The 17,763-nt window shown below is 37.7% G+C and overlaps 1 protein-coding gene across 1 annotated transcript in view; it reads left to right on the forward strand.

Annotated features, from left to right (window-relative positions):
- Positions 1–17,763, forward strand: part of LOC129178161 (protein kinase C-binding protein NELL1-like) — a 288,999-nt gene that overhangs the window by 254,745 nt on the left and 16,491 nt on the right. The window contains exon 16 of the mRNA XM_054770107.1: positions 2,806–2,946. Coding sequence (XP_054626082.1) covers positions 2,806–2,946 — 141 coding nt within the window. The remainder of the gene's footprint in view (positions 1–2,805; positions 2,947–17,763) is intronic.

A 17,763-nucleotide genomic window follows, 5' to 3' on the forward strand; every position in this document is an offset into this window, starting at 1 on the left:
CAGCTCGACCCAAGTGTCTTTTTGTAATGTTTACACAGATAAATGTGTGTCTCAGTTTGTGTTCTTCAAAGAGGCTTAAATGTAGTTACTGCGGCTTGGTTGTACTGTATGTTCGACTTTATTCTAAAAGAACAACATAGCATTTGAGGGTTTTTTTAACAACTTCATTAGATTTTTATCACAGTATGTATATGTACGGTAGATTCCCGCCTACCAGTAAATGGCAAAAGTCTGTGAGTAACTGATACACCCGTAAAAATGTCAACTGGAAAACACGCAGCTCGCTCCGACCTCTCCAAACCGTCTGGCAAGCTTGATGTTGATTTGCAATAAAAGTGACTATGGGAATTATTACATTAATTTCGGCTGCAGAACCCTGTCTCTTCAATTCGCATTGTTCAGTAGGAACGGACTCTAACACATTAAATGCCAAACGCACAATCAAGTTCTTAAATATGGCTCACACATTTGAAGTTAAATGTTTCGGTACGCACCAATGATGAATTAGAATGTTTCTCAGTAGAACAGTTGAATTGAAGTCATGGGTGTCTCATAGCAACTATAGTCCATTCAAAGCCCGTTGAACATACTGCGAGAGCTCAACGCTTGATGAAAAAACATTAGCAGTGAAGGATAGAGACATAAACATGTAAAAGCAGTGGTACATACAGTACATCCTTTACATTTTACCTGTATTATCGTGTATTTGTAAGTTATTACCAAATTGGGGTGAATGAGATGTGTTTTTTTTTCAGGAAAAACACAATTTGACCAAAAATCCACAAATTTGCATGCCCGCAAATGCTGAATCACTAATTACTAATGTGTACTCCAGTGTTATTAGTCTCATACATCAAAGCAAGATACAGTGGAACCTTCGATAGCCTCATCAATTTGTTCCAGAAAGCCCAACTCTAACCGAAACGGATGCTAACCGAGTCAATTTTTTCCATAAAAAATAATGCAAATCCAGTTAATGCGTTCCAAAAAGCCAAAAGTGTTAACACAAAACAGGTTTTCATAGTTTTAGAATGATAGGTTTACATGCAGAAAACAATTTGAAATGCATATAAAAACATATAAATGATGAATGAAAGGTACAAGTTAACATTTAAGGTTACTTTTACCTTCATTTAAGACCTGACTGTTCCCAAAGACACATTTTTATTGAAGGTAAAAGTAACCTTAAATGTTCATTTAACCCAGTTGTTTTATCCATGTAAAACTATGTATTTGTATATGTAATTGTAAAGCTAGTTAACATTTTGGAGTGTCAACTGCCGATTACATCATAGATGGGCGAGTTGACTTACGGTTTCGGTTAGCATTTTGTTAGCAAGCTAAAGGTGCTAACAAGGATGATAACACGACAAGACGAGTGTCATATTGGAAAATGTACGCAAACAAAGGCAAAATTTGGAGTAAATTTTGATGCTATCTTAGGGTTCATTGTATTCATAAATAGCTACCAAACTAGGGTGAATGACGTGTTTTCTATGGAAAAAACGGCCTATTTTCAGGGGGAAAATATATATATTGTCTGTTTTTTTTTTTTTTTTTTTTACCACACATCCTCACATTTGCAGGGCCACGAATGCTGAATTGCGAACGTGCGGACACCCACTGTATTTTTACACTCACACATCAAAGCAAGATACCAACATTGTGAATATTATCTTAATTACAAAATTTGGGAGATAGCTGGGCTCAAATGTGTTCTACGTTCCTTTTCAGTGCTCCACCAGGCACAGTTTTGCCTGACCTATTATTCTGTCAGCACTATTAATTTTTGTTTGTGAATGATATTGGATGCAAGATGCTTGAGGTGGCTGAGGTCAACAGTAATTGCTATTGACACATTGACAGGCATCATTTTTTTATGGTAGGTAGGTGAGGTCAACAGTCATTTTTTACATTTTATTTTGTCAGCAGGTGTTAAACATTCATTTCAGTCCTTTATGTTAAGTTTTCAATTTGGCCTTTAATTTTTTATTTTGATATTTGTACACCAGATGGAGCTATTTTTTTCCCAGTCAAAGCATGTACCAAAGGATCTCAAAGTTTTGTTTCCTGCCAGGCTGCTGAAATGCTAGGTGTGTGTTTCTACTGATATATGGTGATAATGATAATGTGATTATATTAATGTATGATATATTTACAGCTGACCATTTGTGTTGTTCATTTTAGATATCGATGTTTGATACCATCTGGCAAAATGTTTATTGTTATGCATGTAATGACATCATGCTAATGTATTGTGGAAATAATTACTCCCTAAACATTATACTTCCCAGGTTTTACCATAACGTAGAAGAGAAGACACAAATATGGACGTTAATGAGGTCTTCCTTGCCCTGTTGGTCACTGTCTGCATTTAGGTAAACGAAAGTGTGACTGGGGGTCATGATTTAACTATCTTGGTGTATGAGCAGGTCAGGTTTTATAACCAGAAGGGAAAGAGCTTCAGATGAGGAGCAGAATCCGCATGATACATAATGGATGAGAGAGACTTACTCTCCGACCTACTACCTCGGGGCTGGGCATGTGTATTTACACCACTTGAGGGAAACAAAGCAAGCAGGGTAGAAAGAGTGTATGCTTTCTACGCTGTTGTGTTAGAAAAGCTTCAGAGATTCTTTGGCATCTAATGTGGGCAGCCGCTGGCCCAGCTTCCAATGTTGTGACAGTATGTGGCAGTTTGAGGGGATTTGCCTTCACTGTTGCGATTCAGCAAGACAATAACAGCACAGTAATGTCATGGTCATAACCAAATATGTGCGGCTATGTGTGTGTATGTGTCTTCAGATATTGACGAGTGCGCAGAGGGCCTGATTGAGTGTCACAACCACTCCCGCTGTGTCAACCTGCCTGGATGGTACCACTGTGAATGCAGAACTGGTTTTCATGACAATGGCTCCTATCTGCTTGATGGCAGCTCCTGCACTGGTGAGTTCAAAGCATTCTTATCACTGCTTCAAGTAGTATCTAACCAGCCTGTGCATGTGTATGGCCTCACAAATAAAAAATGGTTCCATGTCACGCAAGGTCGGACTAAAATTCTGAATACTGCCACTCTGGCTTTCTCAGTCACTTGTATTTGAGATCCGCTTACACACTCGACTTGACAGAAGGCATGTTTGGCTGTGAACTGTCGTTAAACTGAGAAGCATATCCTTCTTCCAATTTGACAGTTACAACTGAAATTTATTAACGAAAATAAAAGCAAAATCCAGAGACTGCAATTTTTATGTAGAGATAAAAAAAAATAAAATAAAAAAAAAGAATCATGACCAGTGTTCCCCTAATGTTGCGTCTGAGCATACACATAAACCTCCTGAGAATTCCTTGGACCTCTGTGAGCAACATCACATGTGCACACTGTAGTGTCACACCTGTCCAAAACCTGAGAACTCGAGGTAGTAACTTCCATTCTGTCGTATTTTGTATATGTGTGGGTTGAAACAGACGGCAAAGTGTATTCCACAATTTAGCGGTCTTTATTCTCAACCTCAGACAAAAAAAACCTTGGAACTGTCCATACAATTAAAGATCTGCATCTTGTAGAAAAACTCTAGTTTATGGTTTAATTTTCAATGTATTTTATAGTTTACCATTTATTTTGTTAATTATGTATACTTATTTCCTTATTTTACTTTTTGCTGGCTGTTTTGCAGCCGCCTGTTCTGGCACTAGTCCAACCTGGAAATGTACTTGATATTGACGCCAGATTTGTTGTCCCTCACCACTTAGAATTTCACATGTTTTCAAAAATAGAGTATGTTAATGAATACATAATGCTGTTTTATGGTTAAATACAGCCTATTATTAGACAAGAAATATGCATATTGAAGACAATTTGACATATTATTTCCTTAAATTAAGCATTTTCAAGTATAAAAATGGTTAAATGAACTAAAATACAATTATAAGGCATTCAGAAGACGCATTCAAAGACACTGTGAATGATAAGTAGTGGTCACTTGGTGTCAGTAATGTTACTGTAATGTTAGGTGAGACACACAAGCACCAGACTTGATCGCCAGGACAACAGGCTTTTATTGCAGGTTTGAATTATCAGGCACAATAATCCCTAATAAAAATCCCTAATAAAAACATGGTCTACTGTTGCAGCCGTAACCCAAGCCAAGCTAAAACTCGACTCTGAACCCCCGACGTCACTTCCTGTCCACCCGCCACACAAGCATGTGTCTCATATACAGTATGTCTTAAATGGCTTATTTACTCGTATTTATGTCAACTATTCGAGACATTGCCGTGTTATTTCATGTCTAGAGGGCTCTAATAATTTTAAAAAATGTATTTAGAAGGTCGTACACAGGTTTTCTATGCTGTAACAACAAGAATATTTAATGTATAAAGAAGGAATTCTATCTTGAGGAAATTCAGTTATCATGGTTGGGTTTGAATTCAATGAACCGCGAGGGATTACTGTATATCTTTAATTTTGTCCAAAAAAATAATTCTTAACCTCAGAAAGCACCGACACTTGGGCAAACTTGCCATAACACTAGTCTGGGCTTCAAAACAAAAGCATGCCAGTAAAGCATACATGGTTATGCCACACATTCAGTCACACTTTTCCCTGTCTTAACACGCTTGCTGCTTTGGCTTCACAACATGTTTCTCAGAGCAGCCCTTTCTCACACGGAAAAGAAAAACTCACCCAGTTTCACCTCTTATTCTTTTGTTCACATGTACTCCGACAGCCATTCCATCATAAAATAACAGCTTTTCTTTTTTACTTTGGCTTGGTGAGCGGATGTGCCGATGCCCGTTAGTTTAGCCATAATAATTAAACATGGTTAGCAAGAAGCATTTACCTCTCTTAACTTCGACGCAGCATTAGTTAACCTGCAAAACAGTGGCATGTAGTACGTCCGCATAATACCCTGTTAAAGGCTGCATAAGTAAATACGTATTAACTGAATCTTTTCATTGGCTAGACATTGTTGGTCATTGTTTTATCTGTTGTTGGCACTTGTCACCTGTCACTCACTGAGATGCAGTTCAAATGGCACAGAATAAATGATCTGTTTATTGTATTTACAGTTCAAGGTGTATTTTAGTTGATGTGTTGCATGGAGTTGCTGAGCGCTGACAACGCGGGAGCACACATGCAGCATAAAGGGAACATTGATCGTGACATATTCTTAACCTGCTGAAATGATCACACCTGTGTTCTTAGATTAATTTCCTTATAAATTGGTGAGGACCAGGTGGTATGAATTTGCATGAGTAAACATCTTCCAATAAAGGCGTGAGGCGAAAGTGTCTTGTGCACATATGATGCAGGCACACAAACTGAAGTGTGTTGATAGATGAAAACAAAATACTGTACAAAAATCAATGTATTTGATGTATGAGTTGGGGGAGTGAAGGCTTGACAATTGGATGATTGTGCTTCAAGTCTCAATTCCCCTATGTACAGTTTCAAACTCTACTTCCACTTGGTCGTATTTCTTCAGTGTCTATTATGCCATAGTGTTGTTGAGAGATTTAAAACAATGGAGATTAATTCTGAGCTGTAATTAATTGATCTAATTAATCTATTTTTTAAATCTCACCTAAAAAGGATGAGAAAAATCCTCACTCTGAGGTGTTTTCATTTCAATGAATTACATTATTGTGGCAGATGAAAATATTCACATATAACAAAACGTAGCTTTCTAAAGTCATTTATGTTTTTAACAAACATAAACAGCCTATTTCAGTTTAATTGTTGTTTTCAATAAATTACTTTTTGAAAATGCTTTTTGTCTCACTGCCCCTTCTCATTTTTGCATGCTGTAGCTCTACTTAAAACCTCATTAGGATCCAAATGTGCAAAATGCAAATTCTAGCAATTTTTTAACTGGTCTTAAGATTTTGATCAGGAGTTTATTCTAATATTATTATTATTATATATCTATATATTGTGTATGGCTGTCAAATTTTTAACATTTTTAAATCAGATTAATCATGGTTTCCAAATTAATTAATCATGATTAATGAAAATTTGCACCAATGTCTGAAATAAACCCTATATTTTATTGAAAGAAAAATAAATGATCGGACAGAATTTCTGCCAGTTTCTGCGATTGGCTGGCAACCAGTCCAGGGTGTACCCTGCCTCTGGCCCAAAGTCAGTTGGGGTAGGCTTACCCCCGCGACCTTAATGAGGATTAAGCGGCATAGAAAATGAATGAAAAATGACATAGTTCTATATATATTTGTAGCTATTAACAGCTCCATATTAACTGAAATTTAAATTTGAAAGTTAGCATAATGAACATGTTATTATGAGGGGTTGTGTTCAAAGACACCATGTGATTGAAGTTGGATTCACATGTTTTGAGTGTATTTTCCAAGCATACTTAAATGCAGCCAATTGTACTTCCGCATTGAGCGTTATTAAGTGATTGATAAGAATATCCACTTATTATTACTGTATGTTGTCGTGATCTTCGGTGTGTCCATGAATGCCTCTCGCTGTCGTCTAGTGACAATGAGGAAGTGTTGTTCTGATGACAAAGGAACTCGAGACATGTTTGTGAGTTGGAGAGACATGTGGTGCTGGAATTGCACTTCTATTGATGTGTTCAGGTCAGAATGAAGTTATAAAAGAGTGTCAGCCTCTGTGTGGCTCTGTGGGGACACTACACTCTGCCTCTGTCTGATGTCATAACAGTGCCGTGGCTTGCCACTATGCATATAGGGCAGCACGGACAGGGACAGGAGCAGGATCAATAGGCTGATCAGGAGAGCGAGCTCTGTCCTGGACAGTCCTCTGGACTCCGTGGAGGAAGTGGGGGAGAGAAGGATGTTGGCTAAGCTGACATCCATCATGGACAACACCTCTCACCCGCTACATGACACTGTGGGTTCCCTTAGCAGCTCCTTCAGCAGCAGACTGTTACACCCACGGTGTAAGAAGGAGAGGTTCCGCAGGTCCTTCATACCGACCGCTGTCAGGCTCTACAACACCTGATTCGCTAAGGGAGAACACGCATTATGTTCTGCTTCCCGATTGGCTAGGGGACTGTAGGCTGCCCAATTGTTCGACCACTAGCAGTGTGGCTCTATAGTGCTGTATGTTTGTTTCTCCCCAACAAAACTCACAATGTCAATAATATGACTTTAATGCTTTAATGATATGTCTCCTGATTACATTAATGCCCTGATTGATGCCCACTCACAACCGCTGACTGAGGAAGCCACCAAGTGAGGATGAGGAAGAAGAGGACACAAGTGTTGATAAAGAAGAGGAGGATGGACTAACACTTGATTGCTTGCCAACCATGGTGAGAATGGCCAATGAACTTAAGCGAGCTGCACAAGAATGGGACATTACAGTTCTCAAATATAATGGAAGGGGGCATGTCTGTTTATAAGAATATTCTGGCCGGAAGAAAAAAAGAGCGCCAACAACTACCCATTACTATGTTCTTCACACGGAAAAAGACACCTGCACCAAGGACTTCAGCGGAAAAAAACGCTACAGCGGAGACGTGCCAGGACGAAGCCGAAGACACACGCTCAGGGGAACTGTAAAATATGCGTGAGTCACCGTTAATAACTTCTTGTGTAGATTGATCATTAAAATTAAATGTGTTATTTCTAAAAGCTATCATATATTTCTTTTTATAGGAAAGAGTTTATATCCTGTAAACAAAAAAATGTATAATGAACGAAAAAATCAACTTCTTCTACACTGATTTCACTTACACGGGTATTTTCTGGAACCTAATCCCCCGCGTTAAACAAGGGAACACTGTAAATAACAAAAAATGTGTTTTACGATCGCAGTAGCTGGTCCGCAACAATAGAATGAAGTGCAGCATTTAAATATTTTGCTCAGCCTCGTCGGCAGTCATGTATGCTGCAACACCTGGGGATTCATACTTGCTGGTCCACCTTTTGATAATGTTATGTCTGCACGTCCTCGCTTGAAAAACACCACAAGTGATGCACAACACTTTCTTGTTTTTATCAGGGTGTTGGTATTGATTTTAGCCTGAAACATGGGCATTTTATTTCTGTCACCATTGTCTCTACTGTCAAATGTCAAACTAATTGCCTTACGTGGGAAACAGGAGGCTTTACCTGTGCCAGTTAGGATCAGCTGCTACACAGTGCAAGTTGGGTAAAGGTGCCAACAATCATGCAGTTTCAGAACCCATTTTTATCCCACTTTGGGAGGTACTGTACATACAGTACACCCTGGACTGATCATCAGTCAGTAACAAGGTTGACACAGTAACACAGACAACCATTCACACGGGCCGCACGGCGGCATAGTGGTTAGCCACACAGTCAGGAGATCTGGAAGAATCCCCGTTGGGCACTGTGTGGAGTTTGCATTTTCTCCCCGTGGTTTGTCTATAAGTGCCCTGCCATTGGCTGGCAACCAGTTCAGGGTGTACCCCGCCTCTCGCCCAAAGTCAGCTGGGATAGGCTCCAGCATACCCTCGCAACCCTATGAGGATTAAGCGGCGCAGAAAATGAATGAACCATTCACACGCACTGACAAAGAGTCTTCACTGAACCTAATGTCCATGATTGTACACGGCGAGGACCAGAAAACTGAAGGGCACAGCTGTGATGAAACAGTTTTAACCAATGGACCAGTGGTCACATTTTAAAACATTCAGTTATTTTACAAATCAGTGACTTTATGGCAAGCAACAATCAATAAAACTTGGCTTTCCAATATTCATTCAGAGAGGAGCGAGAATAAATGGGCTGTATTTGATTTTTTTTTTTTTTGTTAAATACAAAATCACTGAACAACAACACAATCAGCATGTTTGTCAGTGATTAAACGTAGAACATTTTCCAATCAAATCATATTAGGTTTATTCAGTCAACTGTAAGTTGAAAGTATTGAAGTATAAGGGAAGAACCAGAAAAGTTGTGCTCCATCAACCCGGCCTCCTGTTGTGTATTGTGATTGCAACAAAGACATTGGGGTTGAGTCACAACACTTACAGAGAGAAACATAGCTGAATGATTTAACATGGTAAAAAAAAAACAAACGCAATGCATTATTCATATGAAATTAGGAGAAACATAGTGCAATCATATGACATTTGAAGAAGCATAGTACAACATGCATGTTAGTCCCAATTCTAATTTGGTCTCCGAACTTTTTTCTTTTGAGAGCTACTTTTCCAAAATAAAAATGGCGACTCCTTTTTGTAACATTATTTTCACATCTTATTGCAACCCAACCAAACTGAATAAGCTTGTTTTTCCGCAACATCAGCAAAATGTTGTAGCCACAACTCACATTTTGCATGAAAACATCAACAAAAACAACATTTTGTTAATCTGTATTGTACGTATCTTGTATTTCAGTCAGTTCTGTCAAGAGATTTAAAAAATGGAGAGATGAATTATGATCTGTAAAATTAATGAGGCTGTCAAAAATTGCACATTAATGGCGGTAACTCATTTTTTTCATTAATTATGTTACATTTTTGTGCGTAATAATGCATGCGCACCATGTCAACCCACCCCTCACAGAGTCTGACACTCTTTTATAAACATATTCTGCATCTAACAAAACAAAACATCCGAACAGTTAATTCAACTTTAAAAATTATGTGGTGTCTTTGAACGCAACCCCCAATGGCTCATAATAACAAAGTGTAATTCAAATGTTCTGCTACTATTAAAGAGACTAGTGTTAGGTGAATAGATTTTCAGACGTGTGCTATCTTTTAGCTTGATTTAAATTTTCGGTGCATTTAGAGCTGTTAATACATACAAATATCTACAATTATGTCCTGTCATTTATCTTTTTGTTCTTAAAATACAGTAAAAAGGGCACACTTCACACATAGTTGCAAATGGTGATTAATCATGATTAATTCATTTGAAAACTGATTAATTTTATTAAAATTTTGACAGCCTTAGCATTTGATTAATCCAATGAGCCTCTTTTTTTTTAATCTCACCTAAAAATTGCTGAGAAAAGCCCTCACTCCGAGGTATTTTTATTTAAAGTCATTATTGTGGCAGAAATATTGATATCAAAAAGTGGCTTTGCAAAGTCAGTGTTTTTAACAGACTTGAACACATATAGCCATTTACGTTCTGTTGTATTTGAGCCTCCCTCCTAGTGCTGCCTGCAATGTTTAGTTTCGATCACTGGGGGGAATGCTGTTGTGTTCTTTTATCAATCTCCAAATAATTAGGGAAAAAAAAAGTAAAACATCAGGTCCATATGAAGCGTAGATGTTAGCACATCAAAAACAGTAAGAACACTTTTCAACTTTTCAATACAATTATTGAACACTGAAACAGCTGAGGTCCAGTGATGTCCGGTTGTAGCAACACAGTTGGGCGAATCCTCCACCAAAGCAGGAGCAGTAAAGTCACATAAAAAAATAGATTAACACAATAAAAAAAATAACACACTAAATATGACTGTAATTGACTTATTAAATTAATTATTTAATTTGACACCTATAAGTTCAGTATGCATTTCTTTTAGTTTCATTCGTGACTGGCAACATTTGAATTGTACTTTATTTACGAAGCAGATCTCAACTGAAACAGTTGTGGTCATTGTCTTTATGCTATGTTGAAGCACTGATCTGTATTATGTATCTGGATAGCTCATTGTCGATGACTTGTGAAGCCACACGGCCGCCATATTGCCACTCGCAAGAACCACTTCTCGGACAAGCTTTTGCATTCGTGGTGAACTTCTTTTATTAATTCGGATTGGACACAAATTTTGCCTTAAGATGCCTTCATGTGCAGCTATTAACTGCACAAATCGCCAGTTCAAAGGCTGTGGACGAACATTTCACCTGTAAGTATGATCGAAATGTAGATTTATGATTGATAATTTAAGGGTTTTGCACTGTCGATCTCTCAGATATTTTCGATCGTGTAAAATTCCTCTGATTAAATGTATGTCCAGAATTGATACGTTTATATAGCTCTATAATAGCTAAGAGGAAATTTACGTACTTTTTTGTTATATCATGATATATGTATTTTTTTAAGGGATGAAGGTTGCGTTACTTGAAGGAATGAGAAAATCTCAGTGTTTCCATGATGCTTACCAGGCATTGTATACAGTGCACTTAGCAAGCCAGTTTGCGTACAATTGACCCGGCATGACCCTTCATTTAGATAAACAACAATTTTTTTTTTTTTTTGCTGCTGAATGACTGACGTAATCCTTTTACGTCAGTCATTCATTCATTTATTCATATGATATTTTCTGGAAAATAATATTACTGAACATGCATATGGGTATGTTTGAGATTGCAAACAACGTCTTGTCTTACCCAAAGCATATGTGCATGGCTCAGATCAAGGGTATCCAAGTGTTAAATTTTAACATTTTTAACTCGTGCATAGACCTTGGTAATGTTATCAACACAAACTTCAAACATTGCAAAACACACACAACATACCAGAGCTCGAGACATCTTCCATTTCCCATAGCAACCCTCCGAAGTTCACTCTTTCTTAAATGTAATGTACATAACTCGGTGTCCACTCGGTGTTAGACTTTTGTTCAAATAATCTTATTTTACTCTTTTATACACAAAAAAATCACTTTAGTTGCAGAGTTGAGTAATCATTTCATGCATATATACCATTGTAATCATCATGGGGTTTGTTTCTCCATGGAATTATGTTCTTCAAAATTTTCATCGGCAGGCGGACACGAAGGTTATGTACTTTTCACTAATGATTACACGACAGTTATTTTTTTTACACTGAGAATATTTGCATAAAAGACATTAGAAACCAATTTCAGACATCATTCTTTAATTCTAAGTAGAAATCATGACAAAATTATCAGAGAAAATATTGTTAATTTCACAACAGAAGTAGACATGCTTTACATGTAACATTTCAATGTCCAAATATAGACACTTTTTTTTACAACATAGCCGTGCTAGCGCAAAATAAAAACATGAACAGGCTTAATTTATGGTTTGGTAAGCTTCCTCACTCTATAAACGTCAGAGTGATGGGGATAGTACACATTGTTAGAACAACAATTTCAAATACTACTCAAGTGAAGTTGAAGACAGCAAAGGGTACCCTTGATCTGAGCCATGCACTTATGGTTTTGTTTCAGTGTTGTTGTTTTTTTCTGTGTGTGTGTGGGTGTATGTGTTTATGGTTATTACACATTATGGTTATCACATATTATTCCTGTGGTTTTTGTTAAAATATATTTCTACATCAGAAAATTTCTATTTCATAACACAAACAAAAAAAATCAGCAAAAAAAATCTGCAAAATGTTAAATGCTTTTAAAACTTAAAACTCTCTTTTATGATTCATATTTTGTACAGATGAGAGCATAGTGAATCGTATGAAAGTAAGAAAAAAAAAGTAAAGGACCATAGATTTTAGTGGAAAAAAAGGGATGGGATATGCAGTTAAAATTAAAATCTCTTTTTAGAGGAGTAAAACTATGCATTGCTATAGGGGAGTGCTGAGCCAGGGTGCAGAGTAGAATTTTGTCCCAAAGGCAATGAGAATTGGAAGGGGAAAAAGTACATTTAATATAGCCAAAAGATAGAGAATAACATATCAAATCGTTTTTAAGGGACGAAGGTTGCATTACTTGAAGGAATGGGAGAATCTCCCCGCTTTTTCATTTAAAATATAGATGTTCTGCGAGCCTCTTCATCTGCTTTGTACAATATGTACGCTGTGCGAATGTGGTCGAGATGTGAGCGGTAAGATGCCGTCTCTGTGGCTTCAGCGGCTTGCACGGCGGCGTGCGACGTATGAGCTATCCAGATATATTATACAGATCAGTTGTGTTGAAGTAAAGTGGCATTAAATAAAGGCATAATTGAAGAGTTATGAAAATACTAAGAGTTGAGGCAAATATTCTTTGAGGTACTCAAAATCAGCTGGTAGCTCCCGAGCGACTGGTTAGAGATCCTTGCCCTAGAATACCAACCTTTATAAGAAAATTAGCTGGTAGGTAAATATCAATTTTGGCCATGTGAACGAGCCTTTACTGTGCAACGAAACAGATAACATATTCTCTTGCCTTTTCCACAATATTTCAGTTGTTCAGTGGAGTACATTTTGCAATATAAAGACCTGACAGTTCTTCACTTGTTTTCAGTCGGTGATGTCCGGTCATAGGAGGCAGATCATCAAGAAAATAAATAACAATAATGATAGCATACAATAAATGTTCATATTTGTTATACATGTATTATCTGTATGATTCAAATAGTTTGTTTACGATATTAAAATCACTGAATTTGCACATTTCCTGATCAAATACAGAGCAGAAACGTGAGGCAAGGCTGCGGCAAGTTTCTCCCCTCAGCTTAAGTGGGCGAGCTGAGCCTCTTCACTCAGTATACTAAGTTGGATTATGACTTCTGTTTGTCAGCTTGTCAGTACGTCGCTATCACAGCATAATATTTGCAGAAACAGTTATTATACCACATGACTTTCGACAGCTCGTCTAATGTGTTTAATGTATGTGTGACATCATTAGTCTTGTTAATCAGGCATACAGAAATGGCCCACGCCCGAGCAGCTGCAGTACCATGAAGGTGCAGGGGCGTGCGTGAGCTGTTCTGTGCTTGTCGCTGCCGTCCTTCTACAGAGAGGAAAAGAAATACATAAACAGCACTGCCAGTTATAACTAACTTTAGTAACAAGTCAAATGCATCAAATATATTTGTATGCTGAGTAAATGAGTGAATTTGACTGCCAAGATTCAAGATTCAAGAGTTTTATTGTCATATGCATAGTAAAACAGGCAGTTATACTATGCAATGAAATTCTTATTCTGTTCATTCTCCCAAGAAAAGAAAGAAAACACAAGAAAGAATAAGAACATAAGAAACATTAATACCAATAAATTAAGCAACAACAACAGAAGAGACATTAATACAAATAAATAATACAAATAAATGAATAAATAAATAAGTAAATAAATAAAAGTGCTATGAATGTGTGCGTGTGTTGCGTGCGGCGTGTGTGAGTGCTTCGTTGAGAAGTCTGATGGAGAAAGATGGAGAACCATCTATCCAAGCTCAACAGAAGGTGATCAGACTTTTACAACAAAGTATCGGAGCTTTTCCTGGAAAAGGATAGAGTGAATGTACTTCATGTACAAATAAAAGGTCAGACCACAAAAGGATTTCAAGTCATAAAATAAGTACTGTATTTGGAAGCAAATTTTTTACTACCTATATTAAAATTGTTTAAAAACTCCAAAGGAGTCAGTGCCTCAACAACCATGAGCCTTACCACATGTCTTTGTTTTTCTGTATCGTTCATATTCAATAACAAATGGGGGAGGGACTACCAGGAGTTTTGTTTTAGGGCACAATCGCATTGGGCCAATTGTACCATCCCTGAGCCCACTTAACACTAAAAGCATTGAATGTTCGGCTAGTGGGAGCACACTGAATCTTTTGGCAGGAAGAGGTGGTCTAGGTCACGGCACATTTCCATGCACACACACATGCAGGAGCAACATAGCAGAGTCATGGAATTACTGCACTGCGAACATTGCTTGCAGATTGTTAATGATAAGCGACATCATTTATAAAAGAAACAATGTACAATAATAGTAATAATAAATAGTAAGTAAGTAATAAAGTAATAAAGTTTAATTTAATCCATGCAATCACCGCTCTCACAAAAATTAATGACAGCAGCAACCTTCTGCAAATTCTATCATCAGAACAACTCCATATAAGAATGGAAACATTCCAAAGTCATAGAAACTGCAGAACATGTCATTTAATTAATGTGATCGCTCTTCTTGCAAGTAATTGACATCTGCAACCTTATTCAAAATATTCATAATGTGTCTAAATAAGACTAGAAATAGTCCAAAAAGTCTAAGAAATTAGTAATACAATAGAATAAAAATGATGGGACAAGCAAACGGACTCAAATGTAAAATGTGAATCCGGGCCGGTGGGGATCAGGAGAGGGATGGGGAATTTTAGCCAGGTCCAGCACACTACAAATGGTCTAGTGTGAGTACACCCTTAAGTGCACCCTGAAATGTTGTAGATTCAACATGGAGTGACAGGCACCATGTTGTCAAAACCACATTTTCCTATTTGTGCAAGACTGAACAGACTGACTTTGGAATTCATTCAAGAACATGAGGAATATAGCTTATACTTGCATTTGCCCTCAAGTCATTTGCATGTAGTATTGCATGATGATGAATAGCATTGTGTTGCACATTGTATTCAGGTGTTGAGGATGGGAGCAGCTGCAAGCCTTGCTCCTTGCTTGACTGAGAGCTACATGGGCTGCATCTCAAAATACATTTAATATGCCTAATGCTTTGGGGAAAAGTGTGTGGCTTTAATAGAAAGGTTTTGCACAAAGAAGAGTAATATATTCTAAAATCCACTGTCTCCCTGCATAACAATGCATATGCATCACGTTCTTTTCTCTTTCTCTTCTGAAATATGGAAACTTGTGTCAGAAATACTATAATAACAAGTCACCTATGCAGAGATGTGTGATACTTTTAAATTACTCACATAGCTAGATGAATTTGCATTATGTACCCACAAAATGTATGTGTTTGAATAGGCATTTTCATTGTGTACGATATTGGTGCACTGATTTGTGAATTTTTGGTTTTCCATTTGGTTGGTTGTGCTCAGCTGCATTCTCCAAATGACTTTTGCGTTTCAGTCTTTCTTTCACAGTTAACAAATCTGAGTGTGTGTCATCTGCAAGAAGCAGCTTCTGGCGAAATGTGGTGAATGTAGCATGACAAGCATTAATCCTTCAGCAGCAGAGGTGCATGTCCTACCAGCTAATGGGGATTTCATGTAGTGTATGTAAATAGTCTGTCGGGGGACCAATACGTTCTCTGCTGAGCTGTTGTCCTCTGGCTACTTCTCCTGCAAATGTGATTCTGTAAACAATTAGTGTGTGTATTCAGAAGTGTATTGTGTATTGCACAGTGTATTGTTATGGCGAGTGTGGCCACAACATGAACCGGGCGTCATCCCAATGCCAATGCCGATGCCTGCCAATTGCAACTGTACTCTGGACTGTATGTGAATAACTCCGGCCAATACTTATTTCTACTTATTCTGTATGTTGCTTATGTTTAGCTTTTTTAACATTATTGTGGCAATTAACTGACAAAAATTAGCATCCAAACGGCAGATGGCGCTAATCTCATCATTTGGGGCAGGTTGTCACATTAGGTTTGGCAAAAGCAAATATAATCGAAAGAATTAACATCTTAGCTGAGCCTCTACAGGTTCCTGGTTGTTGCTGAATTAGTAAGACAGTTGGAGGACCACAATGCAAATGCTGCCAGACAAAGGGACAGCATACACTTAAAGCCCATTTCATTAGGTACACCTACCAATGACACAAAAGAATTCCAAATAGAACAATGCCAAAACACAGTAATGCTCAGTATCAGTTTCTCAATAGTATTTCAAATTGGGGGTGGGCGCAAAAACATTGATGTCCTCCAGTGGGAGCATGACAAAAAATAATTGAGAACCACTGGTAGGCTAATGAAATCAAAAGCAAATTGATAACTCATGTTGTGCCTCACTGTGTAAAGACAATGGAGAAGCTGCTGCATATGATTGAACAACTAAGATGACACTATTACAAAAGCATTTTTATTTTGACATAGACCCAAGAGCTGAGTGGGCGCAGTCAATGTGTGACCACAGTTTTTTTTTCCTCCAGTGGACAGCTTCTTTTGGAGTGAGATTATGTTTGCCCTCAGAACACTATGTACTGGTATGATAATAACAATTTTCAATAGCCATGGCCTGATAGAACATCAGGTGCATCCCTGGCACCTTGCCACCAAGCAGATTGTTTGGAGGTACAGTCATCCCGCGTTTATCAGTTAACTGGTTTCAGACTCTACCACAATAAGTGAATTTATTTATTTGAAGTAATATTCGATTTTAATAAATGGAATATTTTTGTAGAGCATAGAAAACCTGTTTATAACTTTCTAAATACAACCTTTACCATTATTAGACATACCTATAGTCACCTTTACACTCCTATTATTCTTTGTTTGCAACACATTGCTCAACAGTTATGCACAGCCTACGGGATCACTGCAGGGACACAAAAGACGGCCATGGCTTTGACCATTAGCAAGATAGCAAGCTAACTAGTTAGCCTCCAATTTATTTACATTCTGAACTTAAGAAGGGGTTGAAAATGGAGTGGGAAGAAGGACAAAGAAGCCAAAAACTTACCACATCCACATTAAATGGGAGGAGAACTTCTTTTCACTCTAACCTGTCAGACATGCTATGACTCCATGCAGTGTGACGGTCATCGAATGTTTCAATAATGGGACATTACTAGTAGCCACCTAGTAGCCAGTAGCCAGAATACTACATATACATTTGTCTTTCAATATTTTTTACCTAATAATTACGCCATAGTCAACCATGAAAAAGCGATCATTTATTAATTGGTTAATTTTTCAAAAACTGCGATAGAGCGAGGGAGCGATAATCGAACTGCACTATTATGAGGGACGACAGTATACTGTTTTTATGATGTTAAACTTCACTATACGTCACTTTGCTGTACAGCAGACAGAGAACCATACAGCACAAATGCAGCAATACAGGAAGGGACTTCAAATACGTAGTTCTGGGGCCTTTGAGCTGAGTCTACCCCCAGACTCGGCTCAAAGGATTGGATATGGTAAGACGATGTTAAGAGCTTTATGTTGGATTTGTTATATACTGTATCTTTGGGAGGTGT

Source organism: Dunckerocampus dactyliophorus, chromosome 3 (genome assembly GCF_027744805.1).
Source record: "Dunckerocampus dactyliophorus isolate RoL2022-P2 chromosome 3, RoL_Ddac_1.1, whole genome shotgun sequence".
In the NCBI taxonomy this organism is placed as follows: Eukaryota; Metazoa; Chordata; class Actinopteri; order Syngnathiformes; family Syngnathidae; genus Dunckerocampus; species Dunckerocampus dactyliophorus.